This window comes from Haematobia irritans, chromosome 3, assembly GCF_050003625.1.
Source record: "Haematobia irritans isolate KBUSLIRL chromosome 3, ASM5000362v1, whole genome shotgun sequence".
Taxonomy (NCBI): Eukaryota; Metazoa; Arthropoda; class Insecta; order Diptera; family Muscidae; genus Haematobia; species Haematobia irritans.
In genome coordinates this window covers 11366498-11388051 of record NC_134399.1, presented here as the reverse complement: position 1 = coordinate 11388051, position 21554 = coordinate 11366498, and the positions used below count along the sequence as shown (strand labels likewise).

General features: G+C 25.3%; 2 protein-coding genes across 7 annotated transcripts; both read left to right on the top strand.

Annotated features, from left to right (window-relative positions):
• Window positions 1–3976: 3976 nt before the first annotated feature.
• Window positions 3977–11325, top strand: LOC142229316 (uncharacterized). Of its 6 annotated transcripts, none has more exons than XM_075299867.1 (5): window positions 3977–4024; window positions 4468–4821; window positions 4887–5011; window positions 5080–5171; window positions 10544–11325. In XM_075299867.1, exons 2-5 carry the CDS (start codon window positions 4661–4663, stop codon window positions 11144–11146), a joined length of 981 nt encoding a protein of 326 aa, XP_075155982.1. In that variant the 5' UTR covers window positions 3977–4024; window positions 4468–4660; the 3' UTR covers window positions 11147–11325. The 6 variants fall into 6 exon arrangements, with proteins under 6 accessions (XP_075155982.1, XP_075155981.1, XP_075155983.1 ...); XM_075299866.1 differs by having other exon boundaries at window positions 4024–4160; XM_075299868.1 differs by lacking the exon at window positions 3977–4024 and adding an exon at window positions 4033–4160 and having other exon boundaries at window positions 4672–4821.
• A 4146-nt stretch (window positions 11326–15471) lies between these two features.
• Window positions 15472–18175, top strand: LOC142230325 (uncharacterized). Its single transcript, XM_075300964.1, has 3 exons — window positions 15472–15681; window positions 17629–17757; window positions 17825–18175. The coding sequence occupies exons 1-3, from the start codon at window positions 15640–15642 to the stop codon at window positions 17978–17980; spliced, it is 327 nt and encodes a 108-aa protein (XP_075157079.1). The 5' UTR covers window positions 15472–15639; the 3' UTR covers window positions 17981–18175.
• Window positions 18176–21554: the final 3379 nt, after the last annotated feature.

Genomic DNA, 21554 nt, shown 5'->3' with positions numbered 1-21554 from the left:
TAAACAAAGAAAGCTTTTATTGCAAAAACAAAATTTTCAAATGCTGAGGCGAATATGATTCGCAACTATTTTCTCTTTATCAAACAAGAAGCAGTAATTTTATTTTAAATTGATAAGCCTATGCCTACAGAAAATGAAAACGTAAACATATTACACTATCAATAAATTGGAATGAAAAGGCATCGCAAAAAATACAATTGTTAGGCCGATAGCCTTTGGTTTGCTAGTGCCCTTATATAAAATTTTATTATAATTTGTAATTATAATGAATTAAGTAATAAACAAAATAAGTAGATACAATTTCGAACATTTTCGCATACACTCATAGAAAAAAACTGCTCTTAATGGCAAACGCTGACTGATATTTTTCAGCAGACAAGCAGCTGATGTTCTGCAGACACACTGCTGAAAAGCCTGTAGGTTGCTAAAATTTTTTGCTTATCCGAATAAAATTATAAATTCACGTAGGTCTATCTAGCAAGCAGGTTTGCCAAAATTGGTCCAAAATAATTATTAATTTTTAAATTTGGTTCGATGGTCGGACCAAATGGGATTTGGTTGATTTTGGTCCATTTTCGTCCGTTCGGTCATAATTTTAAAAATTTTCTATAGAAATAAAATTTTGACAAAAATTTTCTATAGAAATAAAATGTTGACAAAATTTTCTATAGAAAAAAATTGTTTTCTATTAAAATTAAATTTTGACAAAAATTTTTATAGAAATACAGTTTTGCGAAATTTTTTTATAGAAATTAAATTTTGACAAAATTTTCTATAGAAGAAAATTGTGACAACATTTTTCTATAGAAATAAAATTTTGACAAAATTTTCTATAGAAATAAAATAACAATTGTAAGCAAGTTCAACATAAACTAAAAGTACCTATTACATATAACTTCAGAAAAGTCAACTAAAATTTCTATATCAATTTTATCTTTATTTCAGTTCTTGAAAAATTGTTTATTTTATTTTATTTTATTTATTTAAAAAACATTTTAACTAAAATGTTAAATACGATCTCCGTGTGAGGCCATATATCCTCTGCCACCATTTCAAAGTTTGATTTTATCTCCATCGCCACCATAGACTCTTAAATGACACTATAACAATCGCCAACTGTGATGGGAAATAACCAATTTTTAAAAATATTTTGCCATCAGTATTAAAAAGTAGTTTTGTTGTTCTAGCCTAAAGTTTTTGAATTTGACGGCAATTCTTGAAATCCCCACCACGACGAAACAATCGAGTACGATATTCAGTTCTCATTGAAAAATCGCCGTCACTATAATAACCCTACCAGCATTTTAAAGTTCCATTTCATCTTCATCCTTACCACAGACTCGTAAGTGACACTACACAAGCCAGCATTTCAAAGTTCCATTTAATCCTCACTACAACAATCGCCAACTGAGATGGGGCAAGCGTATCAAACAGTACGAAATGTACATGAAAGTATTTCCCCATCACACTTGTTACAAGAGCCATTTTATATCTCGTGAAACACCAAGCGGAACTAGCTTATTATAATTTATTTAAATAAAAACAATGCGCCAATTTTGAATCAAGAACTGGGTATGCTTCTTTCAATTGAATTGTGGGCCTTTCATCAAATGTATAAAAATATTTCTTTTAGATTTGTACGTACATACATTTATAATTCTCTATTTGCTTGAAAAATCACATATCACTTCGATATCCCCATAATTTTCCCAGTGATGCTGATGTACCATCGTCTGACAGCCCTTGGTTTTTTTCTTTGATCAAGGCAGTATGTTTGGAAAAATAGCCTTTTTAATTTTTAACAATAGGTTTAAAAAACCTTTGTTTTTATTTTCACAATTTATTATGATTATAAATCTTGTAATAAACAAATATATGATTTCGGCTAAACTCTAGTTTAGCTATACCTCTCAGATTTTTTCCAAAACTTCATAGATGGTAGAACTCTAAGTGTAAATTACAATATATTTTTCCTTGCGGAAGTAACTGGTTATTCGGTTGTGGTGAACCGATTACTTTGAAATACACATATCTAGAAAGCCAATGACTCAAAAACTGCTCCATTTTAGCTAACACTTTTAACTATTACCACCATAGTTAAATTTAGTATGATGTCTCCCCTAGACCCGGAGATATTAACCGATTTATATACGTATCCGGTATACAAAGAAAAATGAAAAACTTTTTTCAAAAACATCGCGCAATTTTTTTGAAAAAATTTTACGGCTGCGGCGTCTTTTAAGTACAAATTGTTCTTACAACTGCTTCCTTTATTTAATTTCTTCATAAAACCGAAGATTCAAACGGATTCTTCATAAACCGAAGATTGAAACCGATTTGAATTTATATTCGGTTAATAAAGAAAAATGAAAAAACGGGCATTTGGTTCAAAAACGCGCTTTATACATACATATCAACAATATAACCGCAAATATTTACTGATTGTATCACTACCTCGATTTAAACAGAAACACTTTTCGTCTGAGGCGCTTCTTACCTTAACACCGAATATATTAACCAATTTATATACATATTCGGTAAAACAAACTTCGCCGTGACGCTTTTTATATCGAAATTGTTTTAGAACCAGCGATATTAACCGATTTATACTCATATCCGTTTTAAAAGAAAAAATGTTTTTTTTTTTTGAAAAATTGGTGTTTTTCTTTTTATTTTTGCAAAATGTGATTTTCCAAACAATCGAATCACTACCCTGCCAGCATTTCAAAGTTCCATTTCATCTTCATCGCTACCACAGACTCGTAAGTGACACTGCAACAATCGCCAACTGTGATAGTATTTTGTCATCGCTATTCGCATGAAAGTATTTTGCCACCACTATTGTTACAAGAGACATTTTATATATTGTGAAACACCAAGCGCAACTTGGACTCAACATCAATATTTTATTAATGCATAAAAATATGTTAAATGTGATGTGATAGTCGTATAAATGTTATAAATGTTTAATACAATTAATAAACATCTAAACAATCGTGTTTTATTTGACCACAATGATTCTTTTACAACTATCTTAAAATGCACATTCTCTGATTGTTTGAAGGGGCTCTTATTGGCGTCCTTCTAAATGTATCCAGAAGGGCACCTAATAATTGAATTCATGCGATACTTTTTTGTAGTAACTTGGCGTGGTATAACTTCTCAATAGTGACGGCGCTTTTCCGAGGAGTTTTGGATATCGTATACGACTGTTTTCGACGTAGTGGGGATTCTCAGAAGCGCCCCCAAATTCAAAAAATGTTGGCAGGGTACATCCACGTTCCCATAACCGGGTCAAAACCGTTTCTATTTTATTCTAGCCGAAAAACAACTTTTAAACAAAAATTAGTATAATAGCTTACTCTGCAAAAGTCAACTTTTCACAGATAAAATTAAATTCAACTGCGCATAACTCCGGTTCTAGAAGAGTTGGCTACAATTTACAACTAGTTACTTAATACATTTACATCGAACGTTTTTCTATAGCCAGTTTTTTAAAAAACCCGGTTCGAAAACGCACATTTTTTACGCAGAACCTATACCAATAGCCGGAAAAACTAGGGTCATACCTTTACCTTTTTAGTGATGTACATTTAAAAGTAATCGGTTCAGTAAAACCGGTTTTATAAAAGATTTTTTACTCATACTTTAGGCAAGAAGAACCGGTTATCCGGTTTCGACCGCAAATCGATTACTTGCTATTTCGACATAAAATTTAATTCTCTATGGACCCAAAACAACAAAAACAAAATTTAAGTAGTATAGCTAAACTAGAGTTTCTCCAAAAACCCAATACATTTAGTGGAAACCCCTAAGTTGACAACACTGTTCTTTACATATGTATTTTGTAACGGCTATTTTGTCAGGAAATTGGCATTTTTGAACCGGGTAACTTGGCAGCACTTTTCTCTTTTTCACACTATATTCATCAAATTTGTTTTGATTCTTTTTTGTGGTGCAAAACTATATTTCATTGTGTCACACACGCAACACTTCCTTGTTATTCGCATTTAAATTATTTATTGTAAATATAAATTATTTTTATGTTGTATATAAAGAAAAAAAGAATAAATACTCTCAGTACAAAAGAAATAAAATAATGCTAAAATTATGACCAAACATACAAACGGGAAATTAAATAATTAAAAATTGTTAAATAGGTGAATGGTTGTTTTTAACAAAATAAAAAGAATATAAATAAAACTGATCAGCAAGTATAAATATTAATTTTTTTGTAACAAAAACTAAATTCATGAATTAATTTCTTACTTTTGGATATTGGGAAATTGTAGACTAGCAAATTTATTAACAAGACAGTAAATTTTTACATAACCTTCTGGTGCCATTGCTTATCTTCACTGTTGTTATTGTTTTTATTTGTTTTTGTTTAGATTATACGTTGTAATATTCCAACACATATGTATTGGTATATATAGATTTCATTATAATTATTATAATTATTGTTAGATTGAGTAGGTGTATGGGCGGCCTTATCTTACTCATTTTGTGGACCTCTTAAAACAGAACATCACCGATCAATTGTTGATTTCTATTCTTGTTTTGCATCAACATTTGGTTTTATATGCGTGAATACTATTATATCAAGAAGGCATAGTTTAATTTGATTCAATACAAAGTTTAAAACATACTTATAACTTAAATGTCGTCTAGTCCAAAGTGTATCGCTTTACAAATAGCTAAAACAATCTATAGAGTAACTACAAATCGTCAATTGTATACACTAACCGCTGTAAAATATAATCAAATCTCTAATAGGAACTATAGTCAAGCTCAGAATAAGAATTCCGATTTTTTCCATAAGTAAGTGAAAACACATTAATGGTTAATGTTTAGATTCAATATAATATTCTTATCTTTGTTTTTAGATATCAAAGCATAATGGATGCCCCACCTGGAGTGTTTAAGGGCAGTGTAGATCGTTTCAATGGTGTAACTGTTGATTCGAGTAAAGAATTCGACATGGAGGAAAATTTTCCTGAAAAATTAGAAAGTAATAACAAAAATTTCATATGAATGAAATTTCCATTTATTATCTTACATTTTGTAATACTTTTGCAGAATCATTGGAGTACTGGAAAGATCAAAAACATCGAGCTATATGGTTTACAGTAAAAACCGAACATTCCACATGGGTACCACATTTAACAAAGGTCAGTAGATTTATTAAGCAGAGCAAATATGCTACACATATCTTCATTTCCTTTCAATGCTAAGTATTTGATTTAAAAATCTGTTCTTTGAAAAAGATTTCATAAGACAAAAATAGGACGTATGGATTAATATGTTTTTTTTTTTCGAAAGAAATATTTTATTTTGAATTTATGGACAATTTTGCCAAAGTTTTATTTCTATAGAAAATTTTGTCAAAATTTTATTTGTATAGAAAATTTTGTCAAAATTTGATTTGTATAGAAAATTTTGTCCAAATTTTATTTCTATAGAAAGTTTTGCCAAAATTGTATTTCTATAGAAAATATTTTCCAAATTTTATTTCTATAGAAATAAAATTTGGTAAAAATTTTATTTCTACAAAAAATTTTCGCAAAATTTTATTTCTATAGAAAATTTTCGAAAATTTTATTTCTATAGAAAATGTTCGCAAAATTTTATTTCTATAGATAATTTTCGCAAAATTTTATTTCTATAGAAAATTTTCGCAAAATTTTATTTCTATATAAAATTTTGTCAAAATTTTATTTCTATAGAAAATTTGGCCAAAATTTTATTTCTATAGAAAATTTTGACAAAATTTATTTCTATAGAAAATTTTGTCAAAATTTTATTTCTATAGAAAATTTTGTCAAAATTTGATTTGTATAGAAAATTTTGTCCAAATTTTATTTCTATAGAAAGTTTTGCCAAAATTGTATTTCTATAGAAAATATTTTCCAAATTTTATTTCTATAGAAATAAAATTTGGTAAAAATTTTATTTCTACAAAAAATTTTCGCAAAATTTTATTTCTATAGAAAATTTTCGAAAATTTTATTTCTATAGAAAATGTTCGCAAAATTTTATTTCTATAGATAATTTTCGCAAAATTTTATTTCTATAGAAAATTTTCGCAAAATGTTATTTCTATATAAAATTTTGTCAAAATTTTATTTCTATAGAAAATTTTGTCAAAATTTTATTTCTATAGAAAATTTTCTCAAAATTTTATTTCCATAAAAAATTTTGTCAAAATTTTATTTCTATAGAAAATGTTGTCAAAATTTTATTTCTGTAGAAAATGATGTCAAAATTTTATTTGTCCAAATCTTATTTCTATAGAAAATTTTGTCAAAGTTTTATTTCTATAGAAAGTTTTGCCAAAATTTTATTTCTATAGAAAATGTTGTCCAAATTTTATTTCTACAAAAATTTTTCGCAAAGTTTATTTCTACAAAAATTTTTCTCAAAATTTTATTTCTATAGAAAATTTTCCCAAAATTTTATTTCTATAGAAAATTTTTTGTCAAAATTTATTTCTATAGAAAATTTTTTGTCAAAATTTTATTTCTATAGAAAATTTTGTCAAAATTTTATTTCTATAGAAAATTTTGTCAAAATTTTATTTCTATAGAAAATTTTGTCAAAATTTATTTCTATAGAAAATTTTGTCAAAATTTTATTTCTATAAAAAATGTTGTGTCAAAACTTTATTTCTATAGAAAATTTTCGCAAAATTTTATTTCTATAGAAAATTATGTTAAAATTTTGTTTCTAAGAAAATTTTGTCAAAATTTTATTTCTATAGAAAACTTTGTCAAAATTTTATTTCTATAGAAAATTTTGTCAAAATTTTATTTCTATAGAAAATTTTGTCAAAATTTTATTTCTATAGAAAATTTTGTCAAAATTTTATTTCTATAGAAAATTTTGTCAAAATTTTATTTCTATAGAAAATTTTGTCAAAATTTTATTTCTATAGAAAATTTTGTCAAAATTTTATTTCTATAGAAAATTTTGTCAAAATTTTATTTCTATAGAAAATTTTGTCAAAATTTATTTCTATAGAAAATTTTGTCAAATTTGTTTAGGCAGTAGCCGACTATCAAACCCTTTTTCGGGAGGTTCAAGTGTAGTTCACGTTGGGTTGAGTGAATTACCCGAATTTATTCTGATAATTGGTTGATAGTTTTGCTGCAAGTAGAGGATGCTGATGAGGAATGTGGTAATTCCGAAACAGCTGTACATCCAACCATCTTGCAGTCTATGGGCTTTGCCCAAATAAATTTGACAAGCATACTTTTCCTCTGTTGGTTAAGCTACACTTGTAGTTTAGTCAATGCATGGCTTTAAGCTGAGATCAAAAAACAAAAAAACAACAATAACGATTGAAGAGAAGCCAACAATAACAAACAAAACGAATGAAGATAGAGGAAGCACGCTCAAAAACAAACCCAGCCAAATACATACAAATCGATGATTTGAGTTTGGCAAAGGAAAAGAGATATGCTGGCAAATTTGTTTAGGCAGTAGCCGACTATCAAACCCTTTTTCGGGAGGTTCAAGTGTAGTTCACGTTGGGTTGAGTGAATTACCCGAATTTATTCTGATAATTGGTTGATAGTTTTGCTGCAAGTAGAGGATGCTGATGAGGAATGTGGTAATTCCGAAACAGCTGTACATCCAACCATCTTGCAGTCTATAGGGCTTTGCCCAAATAAATTTGACAAGCATACTTTTCCTCTGTTGGTTAAGCTACACTTGTAGTTTAGTCAATGCATGGCTTTAAGCTGAGATCAAAAAACAAAAAAACAACAAAATTTTATTTCTATAAAAAATTTTGTGTCAAAACTTTATTTCTATAGAAAATTTTCGCAAAATTTTATTTCTATAGAAAATTATGTTAAAATTTAGTTTCTAAGAAAATTTTGTCAAAATTTTATTTCTATAGAAAATTTTGTCAAAATTTTATTTCTATAGAAAATTTTGTCAAAATTTTATTTCTATAGAAAATTTTGTCAAAATTTTTTTTTGTATAGAAAATTTTCTCAAAATTTTATTTCTATAGAAAATTTTGAGAAAATTTTCTATACAATAATTAATTCCTGAACTGAACAACCGTGAAATTGAAATTCCTGAGCACTATCGGCAAGGCATTCCATATCCTAGCTATGGATACCACAAATGAGAAAACAAATTTAGATATCAGATCCGAAGGCATCGCTCTTTTTATTTCTACAAAAAATTTATTGGTATAGAAAATTATGTTAAAATTTTATTTCTAAGAAAATTTTAACATAATGAAATGAAATTTTGTCAAAATTTCATTTCTATAGAAATTTTTGTCAAAATTTTATTTCTAAAGAAAATTTTGTCAAAATTTTAATTCTAAAGAAAATTTTGTCAAAATTTTATTTCTAAAAGAAAATTTTGTCAAAATGTTATTTCTATAGAAGATTTTGTCAAAATGTTATTTCTATAGAAAAATTGGTCAAAATTTATTTCTATAGAAAATTATATCAACATTTTATTTGTATAGAAAATTTTGTCAAAATTTTATTTCTATAAAAACTTTTGTGTCAAAACTTTATTTCTATAGAAAATTTTCGCAAAATTTTATTTCTATAGAAAATTATGTTAAAATTTTGTTTCTAAGAAAATTTTGTCAAAATTTTATTTCTATAGAAAGTTTTGCCAAAATTTTATTTCTATAGAATATTTTGTCAAAATTTTATTTCTAAAGAAAATTTTTTCAAAATTTTATTTCTAAAGAAAATGTTGTCAAAATTTTATTTCTAAAGAAAATTTTGTCAAAATTTTATTTCTATAGAAAATTTTGTCAAAATTTTATTTCTATAGAAAGTTTTGCCAAAATTTTATTTCTATAGAATATTTTGTCAAAATTTTATTTCTAAAGAAAATTTTTTCAAAATTTTATTTCTAAAGAAAATGTTGTCAAAATGTTATTTCTAAAGAAAATTTTGTCAAAATTTTATTTCTATAGAAAGTTTTACCAAAATTTTATTTCTATAGAATTTGGTGAAAACGTTATTTCTATAGAAAATTTGGTCAACAATTTTATTTCAATAGAAAATTTGTTCAAAATTTTATTTCTACAGAAAATTTTATCAACGTTTTATTTCTATAGAAAATTTTGTCAAAATTTTATTTCTATAGAAAATTTTGTCAACATTTTATTTCTATAGAAAATTTTGTTAAGATTTTATTTCTATAGAAAATTTTCTCAAAACTTTCTGTTGAAAGTTTTTGCACATTTTTATTTCTATAGAACATTCTTGCAAAAAATTATTTCTGTAGAGCATTTTTGGCAATTTTTAGAAAATTTTGCAAATTTTTTTTCTTAGAAAATTTTTGCAAAATTTTATTTCTATAGAAAATTGTACCTATTAATTAGAGGGACAATCAATAAGAGTTTTATGATCAAATTTTGGAAAATCATTCCCCGATTATATACGTCAATATTAAAGATCTTTATTTTTATACCATGCGCCACACTGTGGAACGGGGTATTATAAGTTAGCGCATATGTTTCCAATACCCAAAAGAAGACGAGATAGGCATAAGGTGTCTTTGGCAATATTGCTCAGGGCCGGACCCTGAGTCAATCTAGCAATGTCCGTGATTCCATTTTTGTGATCAAAGTCTAGGTAGCAATTTAAGTCCAATCGACTTGAAATTTGGCACAAGTATGTGTTTTGTGTAAGAATAGAACCCTATTTATTTGGTACACTCATATAACCACAGAAGGCATAGTTTTACTCTGATTTACGTGAAACTTTGCATATGGAGTAGAATTAACGTTATCGATATGCTTCCCATATATATTGTTTTTCTGATTTCGGCAAAAATGGCCAAAATACCAAAATTTTTCTTGTAAAGTCGCCACTGCTAAGTCGAAAACTTTTACTTAAATTTTCCTATATTTCTAATACATAACTATCGGCCGATAATTCATAAATACACTTTTGCGATGTTGCCTAAAAGTTCCTTCAGATTTGAATGTTTCCTATAGTTTTTTCACTCACATAATTTTCCACCGCAGGGCATTAGCCGTCTGTAGATTTGGTAGAAGTCTAACAAATTTTCTTCAGATCGAGTCATCATTTGACGGATTTGATATGGTATCGAAAATGTGGATCTACGAAGTGGTGCAGGGGATAATATAGTCGAACCCTCCCGACTTTAGACTTTTCTTACTTGTTTTTTATTTATTTTTAAGACATAACAATAAGCCAGTAAGGTCAATAATAGCGCATGCCACTATAACTAATTAATTATATAAAATCAAAAATAAATGTACCATTTAGTTCGGTAATGAGATTTTTTTTTTTTGGAAATCGAAATAGAAGACTTCAAAAATGTCTATACCCTACTCCCTAGGGTGGAATAAACTTAAAAGTAACGATTATCAGATGATAAATCGAAAATAAAGAAAAAATTACCAAAATCTGCTAAAAAAAAAACAGCTGTCGTTTTTGCTCTAGTTAAGATTTTTATGAATTTTCGCATAAAAATTATTCTTATACGCATCTCAGTTAATAACATTATTCTATTTTATTAACAATTTCAGGTTGGTTTTGAATTCCATCATGCAAAACAAGGTTATGTTGTACTCTACCGTTGGCTTCCAAGTGACGAATACGAAAATATTCCAGTTTATGCCCATACCATGTTGGGTGTTGGTGGACTTGTTGTCAATAAAAATAATGAAGTTTTAGTCGTAAGTGAACGATTTTCTTTAATACCAAATAGCTGGAAGCTACCTGGAGGTTATGCAGAACCAAAAGAAAATATTGTGGATGCCGCTATACGAGAGGTGCGAGAAGAAACCGGCGTAGAATGTGAATTTAACACCGTTATTAGCATACGCCATGCTCATGGTGGAATTTTTGGTTGTTCCGATATCTATTGTGTGGTAGCATTAACACCCAAAACTTTGGATCTAACACGTTGTGAAAGGGAAATTGCCAAATTACAATGGATGCCTGTGGAGGAATATTTGCAACATCCCAATGTGCATGAAACAAATAGACATTTTTTACGATGTTTTATGGATTATCAAAAACGTGGTATACGCTTTACATGTGAAATGGGTAAACATCAAGTGTTGAAAAAGGAATACTGCCTTTATTATATGAAACCCATCGATGATGATAGTTCAAGTTCAAGTTAATATATACTATTTTTATTAAGTATAGCCCTACTAACATTTGCAATTTTTTTATTATTATTAAGAAGCAAGGAAATGAACATGCATAGTGTCTTACATATGTGGTAATCTTAAAATTTGTTTTAGTAAAATTTATATAGTTTAATGAAATGCCTTAAATAAATATTGTTTTCTACTTATATTATTTATTTTGTTCTATATATTATATTTTTATTCGAGCTTATTGGACAAGAAGATGAAGGGAATTGATAATATTATTTTATTGAAAAGAAAATGCCAAATACCAATCTACACAAGCCTGACTATACACATGCTTCATCGTTGCCTAATTCAAATTTCCATAGCTTTAGTATGCAGGGGGAGACGATTCATTTTGGGTCTCTTATGCTAACTTCTTTGGGAAATTACAGCGAGAATTATTCTTCCCAAACTGAACCGTTTTTCACCAATAATGTAAATCATCTTATCATTTTCATTTTACTTTATAATTAACTGTAAGAGCAAGGTTAAAGTTGAATAAAATGAAACAGCGAACTTGATAAACCAAAATATCTTAGTGGCAGATTTTGCAGCAGATGATGATTGATGGCCCCTATATTACGTGTTTTCTTTGTTTCAGCGGTACTAAAAGCTGCTTTAGTGTAAACAAATTTAAAAAAAGCAGACAGAAACTGTTTTCCCTTTTTCAGCAGACTTTTTGCTGTTTCTACTAAAAAATTTCTTAGCGGAGAAAAAATTGCTACAAAAAATTGTTTCTACTAAATAATATCTTAGCGGGGAAAAAATTGTTACAAACTTCCGAATACATAGATGTTCCTCAATTAAATTTAAATTTCCATAGAAATACAATTTTGAGAAAAATTTTTACGGAAATAAAATTTTGGTAAAATTTTCTATAGCAATAAAATTTTGAGAAAATTTTCTATAGAAATAATATTTTGACAAAATTCTCTATAGAAATAAAATTTTGAGAAAATTTTCTATAGAAAAAAAATTTTGAGAAATTTTCTATAGAAATAATATTTTGACAAAATTCTCTATAGAAATAAAATTTTGAGAACATTTTCTATAGCAATAAAATTTTCTATAGAAATAAAATGTTGAGAAAATTTTCTATAGCAATAAAATTTTGAGAAAATTTTCTACAGCAATAAAATTTTGAGAAAATTTTCTACAGAAATAAAATTTTGAAAAAAATTTTCTATAGAAATAAAATTTTGAGAAAAATTTTTACAAAAATAAAATTTTGAGAAAATTTTCTATAGAAACAAAATATTGAAAAATATTCCATAGAAATAACATTTTGGGAAAATTTTCTTTAGAATTAAAATTTTGAGAAAATTTTCTTTAGAAATACAATTTTGAAAAATTTTTTTATAGAAATAAAATTTTAAGAAAATTTTCTATAGAAAAAAATCGAGAACAGTTTCTATAGAAAAAAAATTTTGAGAAAATTTTCTAGAGAAATAAAATTTTGAGAAAATTTTCTATAGAAATAAAATTTTGAGAAAATTTTCTATAGCAATAACATTTTGAAAAAAATTTCTACAGCAATAAAATTTTCTACAGAAATAAAATTTTGAGATTTTTTTTTTTTTTTTTGAATTAAAAGTTTTGAGAAAATTTTCTTATAAATAAAATTTTGAGAAAATTTTGTATAGAAAAAAAAATTTTGAAAACATTTTCTAGAGAAATAAAATTTTGAGAAAATTTTTTATAGAAATAAAATTTTGAGAAAATTTTCTATAGAAATAAAATTTTGAGAAAATTTTCTATAGCAATAAAATTTTGAGAAAATTTTCTACAGAAATACAATTTTGAGAAAATTTTCTATAGAAATAAAATTTTGAGAAAATTTTCTATTGCAATAAAATTTTGAGAAAATTTTCTATAGAAATAAAATTTTGAGAAAATTTTCTTTAGAAATACAATTTTGAAAAAATTTTTCATAGAAATAAAATTTTGAGAAAATTTTCTATAGAAAAAATATTTTGAGAAAATTTTCTATAGAAATAAAATTTTGAGAAAATTTTCTATAGAAATAAAATTTTGAGAAAATTTTCTATAAAAATAAAATTTTGAGAAAATTTTCTACAGCAATAAAATTTTGAGAAAATTTTCTATAGAAATAAAATTTTGAGAAAATTTTCTATAGCAATAAAATTTTGAGAAAATTTTCTATAGAAATAAAATTTTGAGAAAATTTTCTTTAGAAATACAATTTTGAAAAAATTTTTCATAGAAATAAAACTTTAAGAAAATTTTCTATAGAAAAAAAATATTGAGAAAATTTTCTATAGAAAAAAAAATTTTGAGAAAATTTTCTATAGAAATAAAATTTTGAGAAAATTTTCTATAGAAATAAAATTTTGAGAAAATTTTCTATAAAAATAAAATTTTGAGAAAATTTTCTACAGAAATAAAATTTTGAGAAAATTTTCTATAGAAATAATATTTTGAGGAAATTTTCTATAGCAATAAAATTTTGAGAAAATTTTCTATAGAAATAAAATTTGGAAAAATATTCCATAGAAATAACATTTTGAGGAAATTTTCTATAGCAATAAAATTTTGAGAAAATTTTCTATAGAAATAAAATTGTGAGAAAATTTTCTATAGAAATAAAATTTTGAGAAAATTTTCTTTAGAAATACAATTTTGAAAAAATTTTTCATAGAAATAAAATTTTAAGAAAATTTTCTATAGAAAAAAATTTGGAGAACATTTTCTATAGAAATAAAATTTTTAGAAAAATTTCTACAGCAATAAAATTTTGAGAAAATTTTCCACAGAAATAAAATTTTGAGAAAATTTTCTTTATGAATAAAATTTTGAAAAAATTTTCTATAGAAAAAAAAATTTTCGAGAACATTTTCTATAGAAATAGAAGTTTTGGAAAATTTTCTTTAGAAGTAAAATTTTGACAAAATTTTCTATAGAAATAAAATGTTGACAAATTTTACTATGGAAATAAAAGTTTGAGAAAATTTTCTATAGAAATAGAAGTTTGGGAACATTTTCTTTAGAATTAAAATTTTGACAAAATTTTCTATAGAAATAAAAATTTAATTTTTTGAATTTTCTATAGAAATAAGATTTGACAAAATTTTCAGTTTGAAAAATTTTTCTAGAGTAAATAAAATTTTGCGAAATTTTCTATAGAAATAAACGTTTGAGAAAATTTTCTATAGAAATAAAATGTTGAGAAAATTTTCTACAGAAATAAAGTTTTGAAAAAAAAAAATCTATAGAAATACAATTTTGAGAAATTTTCTATAGAAATAACTTTTTGAGAAACTTTTCTGTAAAATCTGGCAAAAATCGATACTAATTTTTAAATACTCGTAAATACGTCTACAGTTGGTCTACCCAACTTATGTGTGCTCAATTGGTGCTTTCTAATTTTGTGATATTTTTTAACAAAACCCATTTTGAATTAATTCATTATTGTAAAGATTAGAAGAGAAATATAAACATTGGTTTAAATTTCCTGGTTGGTAATATATTTGTATCCTATAAAAGAGATCCTTCCATAACATTTACTTTCATTTATTTTTATACAATAGTTAGCAAATACATTCGGTGGTAAAAGTACATAGACACATATAATGATAGAAAAGGTCCATTGGCGTATAATGAGGAGATCCCTATTAAATGAAAGCGGAAGTGAAATTCTAAAACAGGATAATAAGGAGACAAGTTAGTTAATAATTAGGACCGCATTCTATTCATCATATTACATCCGTGTCTGCGCAAAACATAATATTTTGAATCATATGCTAATTTTATTCTATTTGAATAGATTCTTTTTATATTCTTCCCCTTACAGATGTAAATAAACCTCACTTTTTGTACATACATGATAAACAAACTGAACGTATATTTAGAAGAGAAAAAAAAAAACAAAGCACAACAATTTGTAAAGCCTATTGTTATGTGGTTAGAAGAGCATGAGACACAAGAGAAATGAAGAGCACCTTTTTGATTTCATATTTTTTTGCTGTGTGATGGAACCCAGCAAATCTCTCCCTGTTTCTCTGTCTCTCTATCTCTAATATGTTAGTGAGAATACATTTGTAAAATATTCTCTATCATAAACATTTGAAGAGCTTTCCTGTTATCAATTAAAATACCGGCATACAACTAAACTTGAGCAACAACATCCTATACAAGGATGCTGGGCGGAAATCCAGAGAGTATGATGGAAAGTGTATACACGAAAATTCAACATAGATAGTAAGCAATTTTATCCAGAGTTTGGTTGTCATATTAAATGTATAAAAGGAAATGTCCGCGAAGTTATACGAACAGTTCAAGAGTTGAGTTAGACCATCAATAGCAGAGGAAGAGCATAGATATACAAAAACTCAAAAAAAGACATAATTGAAAGAAGAAAATCAAAAATATTAATAAATACAACAAAATTGTTTTTTCTATTTACATATTCACTTATATGAAAATTTGTGGCATTTAATTTTTTTAATATTAATTTAAACATGGAATCTTCATATCAAGATTTAAGTGAATTGGAAAAATCTGTAAGTGAAAAAAAAGCTTGTAAGTTAAAGGAAATATCCCTGTGACATTTAAGTTAATTCAAGCTGAAGCAGATATTGACCTATTTAACAAAATATGTTGTGACACCCAACTTATCATACACATACCCATACTCTATGACTTTGGACCTTAGAGGATAAAAATAAATCGTAATACAGAAATAGCCTTTCCTAATATTGAAACGATAAGAGCGAATTAAACGAATTAACAGCCCATATTAAAGTATACCTTGAATTTCTGACATTCATGAATTTTATTGTATTTGGTTTATTTACACATTTTTTGTGATATAGCTAAATAGGAAGTCGTGGTCGCATAGTGTTCCAATTCTATAATAAATACGAAATATTTCCACTTTTGAACTATTGACCCGATTATGGACAAACTTTTGTATGATTATTAGAAATTATGTATATACTGACATCACGTACCGAATTTCAACCGGATCCAAGTAAATTTGCTCCAGGAGGCTTCGAAAATCAATTTTGGGGATCGGCTTATATTGGGGCTTTATATAATTATGTACCGCTATGGACCGATTTTTGCCTGGTTGTTAGAGGGAATTAATCACGTACCAAAATTTAGTTAAATTTAGTTGGTTAGGATGAAATTTGTTACTTCAACAGGCTCTGGAGCTATACCTAAAATTGGTCCTATATGGCCGATTTTCAGTACCATCATACCTACATCAATTGAAGCTACGTGTGTCAAGTTTCAAGTCTACAGCTTTTTTCGTTCGGATGTCACGAACGGATGGACATCTCTAGATCGCCTCAGACTTTCACCACGACCCAGAATATATGCTTTATGGGATCTGAGACCAATATTTCGATGTTTTTCAAACGGAATAACAAAGTTAATATGCCCCCATATATGTTGGCATAAATATATACCCTGATAGCCAATCTGCAATAAAATCACTGGACTCTGTATTTCTTAACTCGAAAATGGTTGAAGACTGCCGCAAATCTCTCCACGAGATGGCTGAGCAGTATAATATTCACCTAGTATGGATGACTGGCCACAGGAACATACCAAGGAAGCGCGAATCGGGTGAGTTAGCAAGGCTAGGAACAACATTAGGTTAGGTTAGGTTAGATTAGGTAAGGTTAGGTTAGGTTAGGTGGCAGCGCGATGTATCAGGCTCACCTAGACTATTCAGTCCATTGTGATACCACATTGGTGAACTTCTCTATTATCACTGAGTGCTTCCCGATTCCATGTTAAGATCAATGACAAGGGACCTCCTTTTTATAGCCGAGTTCGAACGGCGTTCCACATTGCAGTGAAACGACTTAGAGAAGCTTTGAAACCCTCAGAAATGTCACCAGCATTACTGAGGTGGGATAGTCCACCGCTGAAAAACTTTTTGGTGGCTCCCTGGGAACTACCTTACATATTTCAGAGGAACTAGAATCTGTAGGAATTTGTTGTTCAACAAATGAAAAAAATCGGATGAGTTCAATGGCAAAAAAAAAACTAGAAGTGCCTATGCGTAAATGTGGATGGATGGACTGAAATAGAAAAAAACACGGACTTAAACCCAACCTAACCTAACCATCCTATGGTGGAGGGTATAAAACCAAAAAATTGTGTTCTACTATTTTTTGTAAATATCGTCCTTGATATTTTGAAACTTGGTTTTACAACTGCGAGGCATTCAAAAATAAATACGACACATTCTGGAAATATGTAGCTTCATAAGGTTTTAATATAACCCGCAAGTGGATCAAAAAATCTTATGAAGAATACATATTTATTTTTTTATATTTTTTAAATAAAATATCATTGAAGAAAAGAAATTTGTCCTTTATATAGCATAAATATGGTGGCTTTTTTATTAATTAAATATTTTTTAAGTTTAACTTAACAGCAGGCAATGTTTGTAGATAAATGAAAAAATAAATTTCGATTTTTCTTTACTCAAGGTGGCCCATGCAGGTTCCCAGTTGAATTGTATGGCACACAAACTTCATGAAGTTGAGCAACGATGTTTGGATTGCAATCAAGAAATTGATGATACATGTGTTTTAGAGTTATTGGAATCAATGTCTGAGGTAATTTAAGAAAAAATTGTTAGTTAATTCATTTTTTTCATGCAAATACATTTAATTAAATTTCCAGGTACGCAACGAGTATATAAATTTACGCAAAGATATACAGGAAGTTCAACAATTACAACGTGATGTAACGACATCGATACGATTTCAAATGCGAAGCATGCATCAGACATATCAGGTGTTAAAAAAGCGTTTGGAAATAAAAACATCACGTAAATAAGTACCTTTGAGGGGACTATAGGTGTTAAAAGTTAAACAGTATTAAGAATAATATTTAAAAAAGAGTTAATTTAAGGATCATTATATTACTTTTTGGTTTGTTACACAAAACTGTAGACCTTATACACAAATGATGAGTCATATGCTACTTTCTTTCTAAAAACATAGCAGATATTTTTCAACAATTAATTTAAAATTTTTATTTTCTTGAAATCTAGTATTATTTCTTCTACTGGAAGTCGAAACTAAATTTAAATTTTCTATAGATATAACATTTCCTACAGAAATAAAATTTTGATAAAATTTTATATAGAAATAAAATTTTGACAGAATTTTCTGTAAAAATAAAATGTTGACAAAATTTTCTATAGAAATAAAATTTTGACAGAATTTTCTATAGAAATCTAAATTTGACAAAATTTTCTGTAGAAATAAAATTTTGAAAAAATTTTCTATAGAAATAAATTTTTTCTAATATTTTCTATAGAAATAAAATTTTTCGAAAATAATTTTTCAAAAATTTTCTATAGAAATAAAATTTTTCGAAAATTTTCTTTAGAAATAAAATTTTTCGAAAATTTTCTATAGAAATAAAATTTTGACAAAATTTTCTATAGAAATAAAATTTTGGCAAAATATTCTATAGAAATAAAATTTTGATAAAATTTTCTATAGAAATAAAATTTTGGCAAAATTTTCTATAGAAATCAAATTTTGACAAAATATTCTATAGAAATAACATTTTGATAAAATTTTCTACAGAAATAAAATTTTGGCAAAATTTTCTATAAAAATAAAATTTGAACAAAATTTTCTATAGAAATAAAATTTTGGCAAAATTTTCTATAGAAATAAAATTTTAATAAAATTTTCTATAGAAATAAAATTTTGACAAAAATCTCTATAAAAATAAAATTTTGATAAAATTTTCTATAGAAATAAAATTTTGGCAAAATTTTCTATAGTAATAAAATTTTTCAAAAATTTTCTATAGAAATAAAATTTTTCAAAAATTTTCTATAGAAATAAAATTTTGACAAAATTTCCTATAGAAATCTAATTTTGGCAAAATATTCTATAGAAATAAAATTTTGATAAAATTTTCTATAGAAATAAAATTTTGACAAAATTTTCTATAGAAGCCAAATTTTGACAAAATTTTCTATAGAAATCAAATTTTGACAAAATTTTCTAAAGAAATAAAATTTTGACAAAAATTTTCTATAGAAATAAAATTTGAACAAAATTTTCTATAGAAATAAAATTTTGACAAAATTTTCTATAGAAATAAAATTTTGCCAAAATTTTCTATAGTAATAAAATTTTGAGGAAATTTTCTATAGTAATAAAATTTTGAGAAAATTTTCTATAGAAATAAAGTTTTGATAAAATTTTCTATAGAAATAAAGTTTTGATAAAATTTTCTATAGGAATAAAATGTTGACAAATTTTTCTAAAGAAACCAAATTTTGACAAAATTTTCTATAGAAATCAAATTTTGACAAAATTTTCTACAGAAACAAAATTTTGACAAAATTTTCTATAGAAATCAAATTTTGGCAAAATTTTCTATAGAAATCAAATTTTGACAAAATTTTCTACAGAAATAAAATTTTGACAAAATTTTCTAAAGAAATAAAATTTTGACAAAATTTTCTATAGAAATAAAATTTTGACAAAAATTTTCTATAGTAATAAAATTTTGAGAAAATTTTCTATAGAAATACAATTTTGAAAAAAATTTCTATAGAAATAAAATTTTGATAAAATTTTCTATAGAAATAAAATTTTGGGAAAATTTTCTATGGGAATAAAATTTTGATAAAATTTTCTATAGAAGTAAAATTTTGACAAAATTTTCTATAGAAGTAAAATTTTGACAAAATTTTCTATAGAAATAAAATGAGAAAATTTTCAATAGAAATAAAATTTTGAAAATTTTTTCTATAGAAATAAAATTTTCTATAAAAATAAAATTTGGAAAAAATTTTCCATAGAAATAAAATTTTGGCAAAATTTTCTATAGAAATAAAATTTTGACAAAATTTTCTATAGAAATAAAATTTTGAAAAAACTTTCTACAGAAATAAAATTTTGACAAAAATTTCTATAGAAATAAAATTTTCTATAGAAATAAAATTTTGGCAAAATTTTCTATAGTAATAAAATTTAGAGAAAATTTTCTATAGAAATAAAGTTTTGATAAAATTTTCTATATAAATAAAATGTTGACAAAATTTTCTATAGAAACCAAATTTTGAAATCAAATTTTGACAAAATTTTCTACAGAAACAAAATTTTGACAAAATTTTCTATAAAATTAAAATTTTGATAAATTTTCTATAGAAATAAAATTTTGAGAAAATTTTCTATAGAAATCAAATTTTGGCAAAATTTTCTATAGAAATAAAATTTTGACAAAATTTTCTATAGAAATAAAATTTGAACAAAATTTTCTGTGGAAATAAAATTTTGACAAAATTTTCTATAGAAATAAAATTTTGACAAAATTTTCTATAGAAATACAATTTTGACAAAATTTTCTATAGAAATACAATTTTGACAAAATTTTCTATAGAAATAAAATTTTGACAAAATTTTTTATAGAAATAAAATTATGACAAAATTTTCTATAGAAATAAAATTTAAACAAAATTTTCTATAGAAATAAAATTTTACAAAATTTTCTATAGAAATATACTTTTGACAAAATTTTCTATAGAAATAAACTTTTGACAAAATTTTCTATAGAAATAAAATTTTGATAAAATTTTCTATAGAAATAAAATTTTGACAAAATTTTCTATAGAAATATAATTTTACAACATTTTCTACAGAAATAAAATTTGGACAAAATTTTTTATAGAAATACAATTTTGACAAAATTTTCTATAGAAATAAAATTTTGACAAAAATTTCTATAAAAATAAAATTTGGAAAAATTTTCTATAAAAATAAAATTTTCTTTAGAAATAAAGTTTTGAGAAAATTTTCTATTGAAATAAAATTTTTACAAAATGTTACAAAGTTTAAACAAAAAAATAGGTTTTGCAATGAAAATATGATAAATCTTTCATCAGTTTAAAAATATTTTTTGTATCTAAGTACTTTCTCTCTTTTTTGTATTTAGAAAAAGCAAATGGTATTATGAAGTTTGAAGAATAATTTCGGGAAAAAAATTGTAGAATCGTAAAAAATTTGTTCGGAAATTGTTCGTATATATAAGGCACATTAATTTATATGGATAATTAAGTGAAATTAGGGAATTTTGCACAATGTTGATTTAAATTAATTTCCTTCAAAAAATAAATATGATATGACAAAATAAATATCAGAATATATTATAAAAAAAAATATTAAGAAAATATATCTCGAAAATTTAATGTTTAGCATCTTTTGTATATATAATTTAAGTCTCCCAAATATGTTTTCTTAGAAAATTTTCACTCAAACACTTAAAAAAATTAAAGCCTTAAACCCAACTGACAAAAAAACATCAAACTTTGGAAATTTTTATTTTTAAGAAGAAAACATATTTTTTTCGTATAGCACCACCACTATACTATACATGTGTA

Excerpts from the sequence above, each read along its gene's own strand:
- LOC142229316 (XM_075299867.1), top strand. The coding sequence starts at position 4,661 with ATGTCGTCTAGTCCAAAGTGTATCGCTTTACAAATAGCTAAAACAATC. Across the intron at positions 5,012-5,079 it reads TTTTCCTGAAAAATTAGAAA|AATCATTGGAGTACTGGAAA; the intron begins GTAATAACAAAA and ends ATACTTTTGCAG. Across the intron at positions 5,172-10,543 it reads GGGTACCACATTTAACAAAG|GTTGGTTTTGAATTCCATCA; the intron begins GTCAGTAGATTT and ends TAACAATTTCAG.
- LOC142230325 (XM_075300964.1), top strand. The coding sequence starts at position 15,640 with ATGGAATCTTCATATCAAGATTTAAGTGAATTGGAAAAATCT. Across the intron at positions 15,682-17,628 it reads TAAGTGAATTGGAAAAATCT|GTGGCCCATGCAGGTTCCCA; the intron begins GTAAGTGAAAAA and ends TCTTTACTCAAG. Across the intron at positions 17,758-17,824 it reads TATTGGAATCAATGTCTGAG|GTACGCAACGAGTATATAAA; the intron begins GTAATTTAAGAA and ends TTAAATTTCCAG.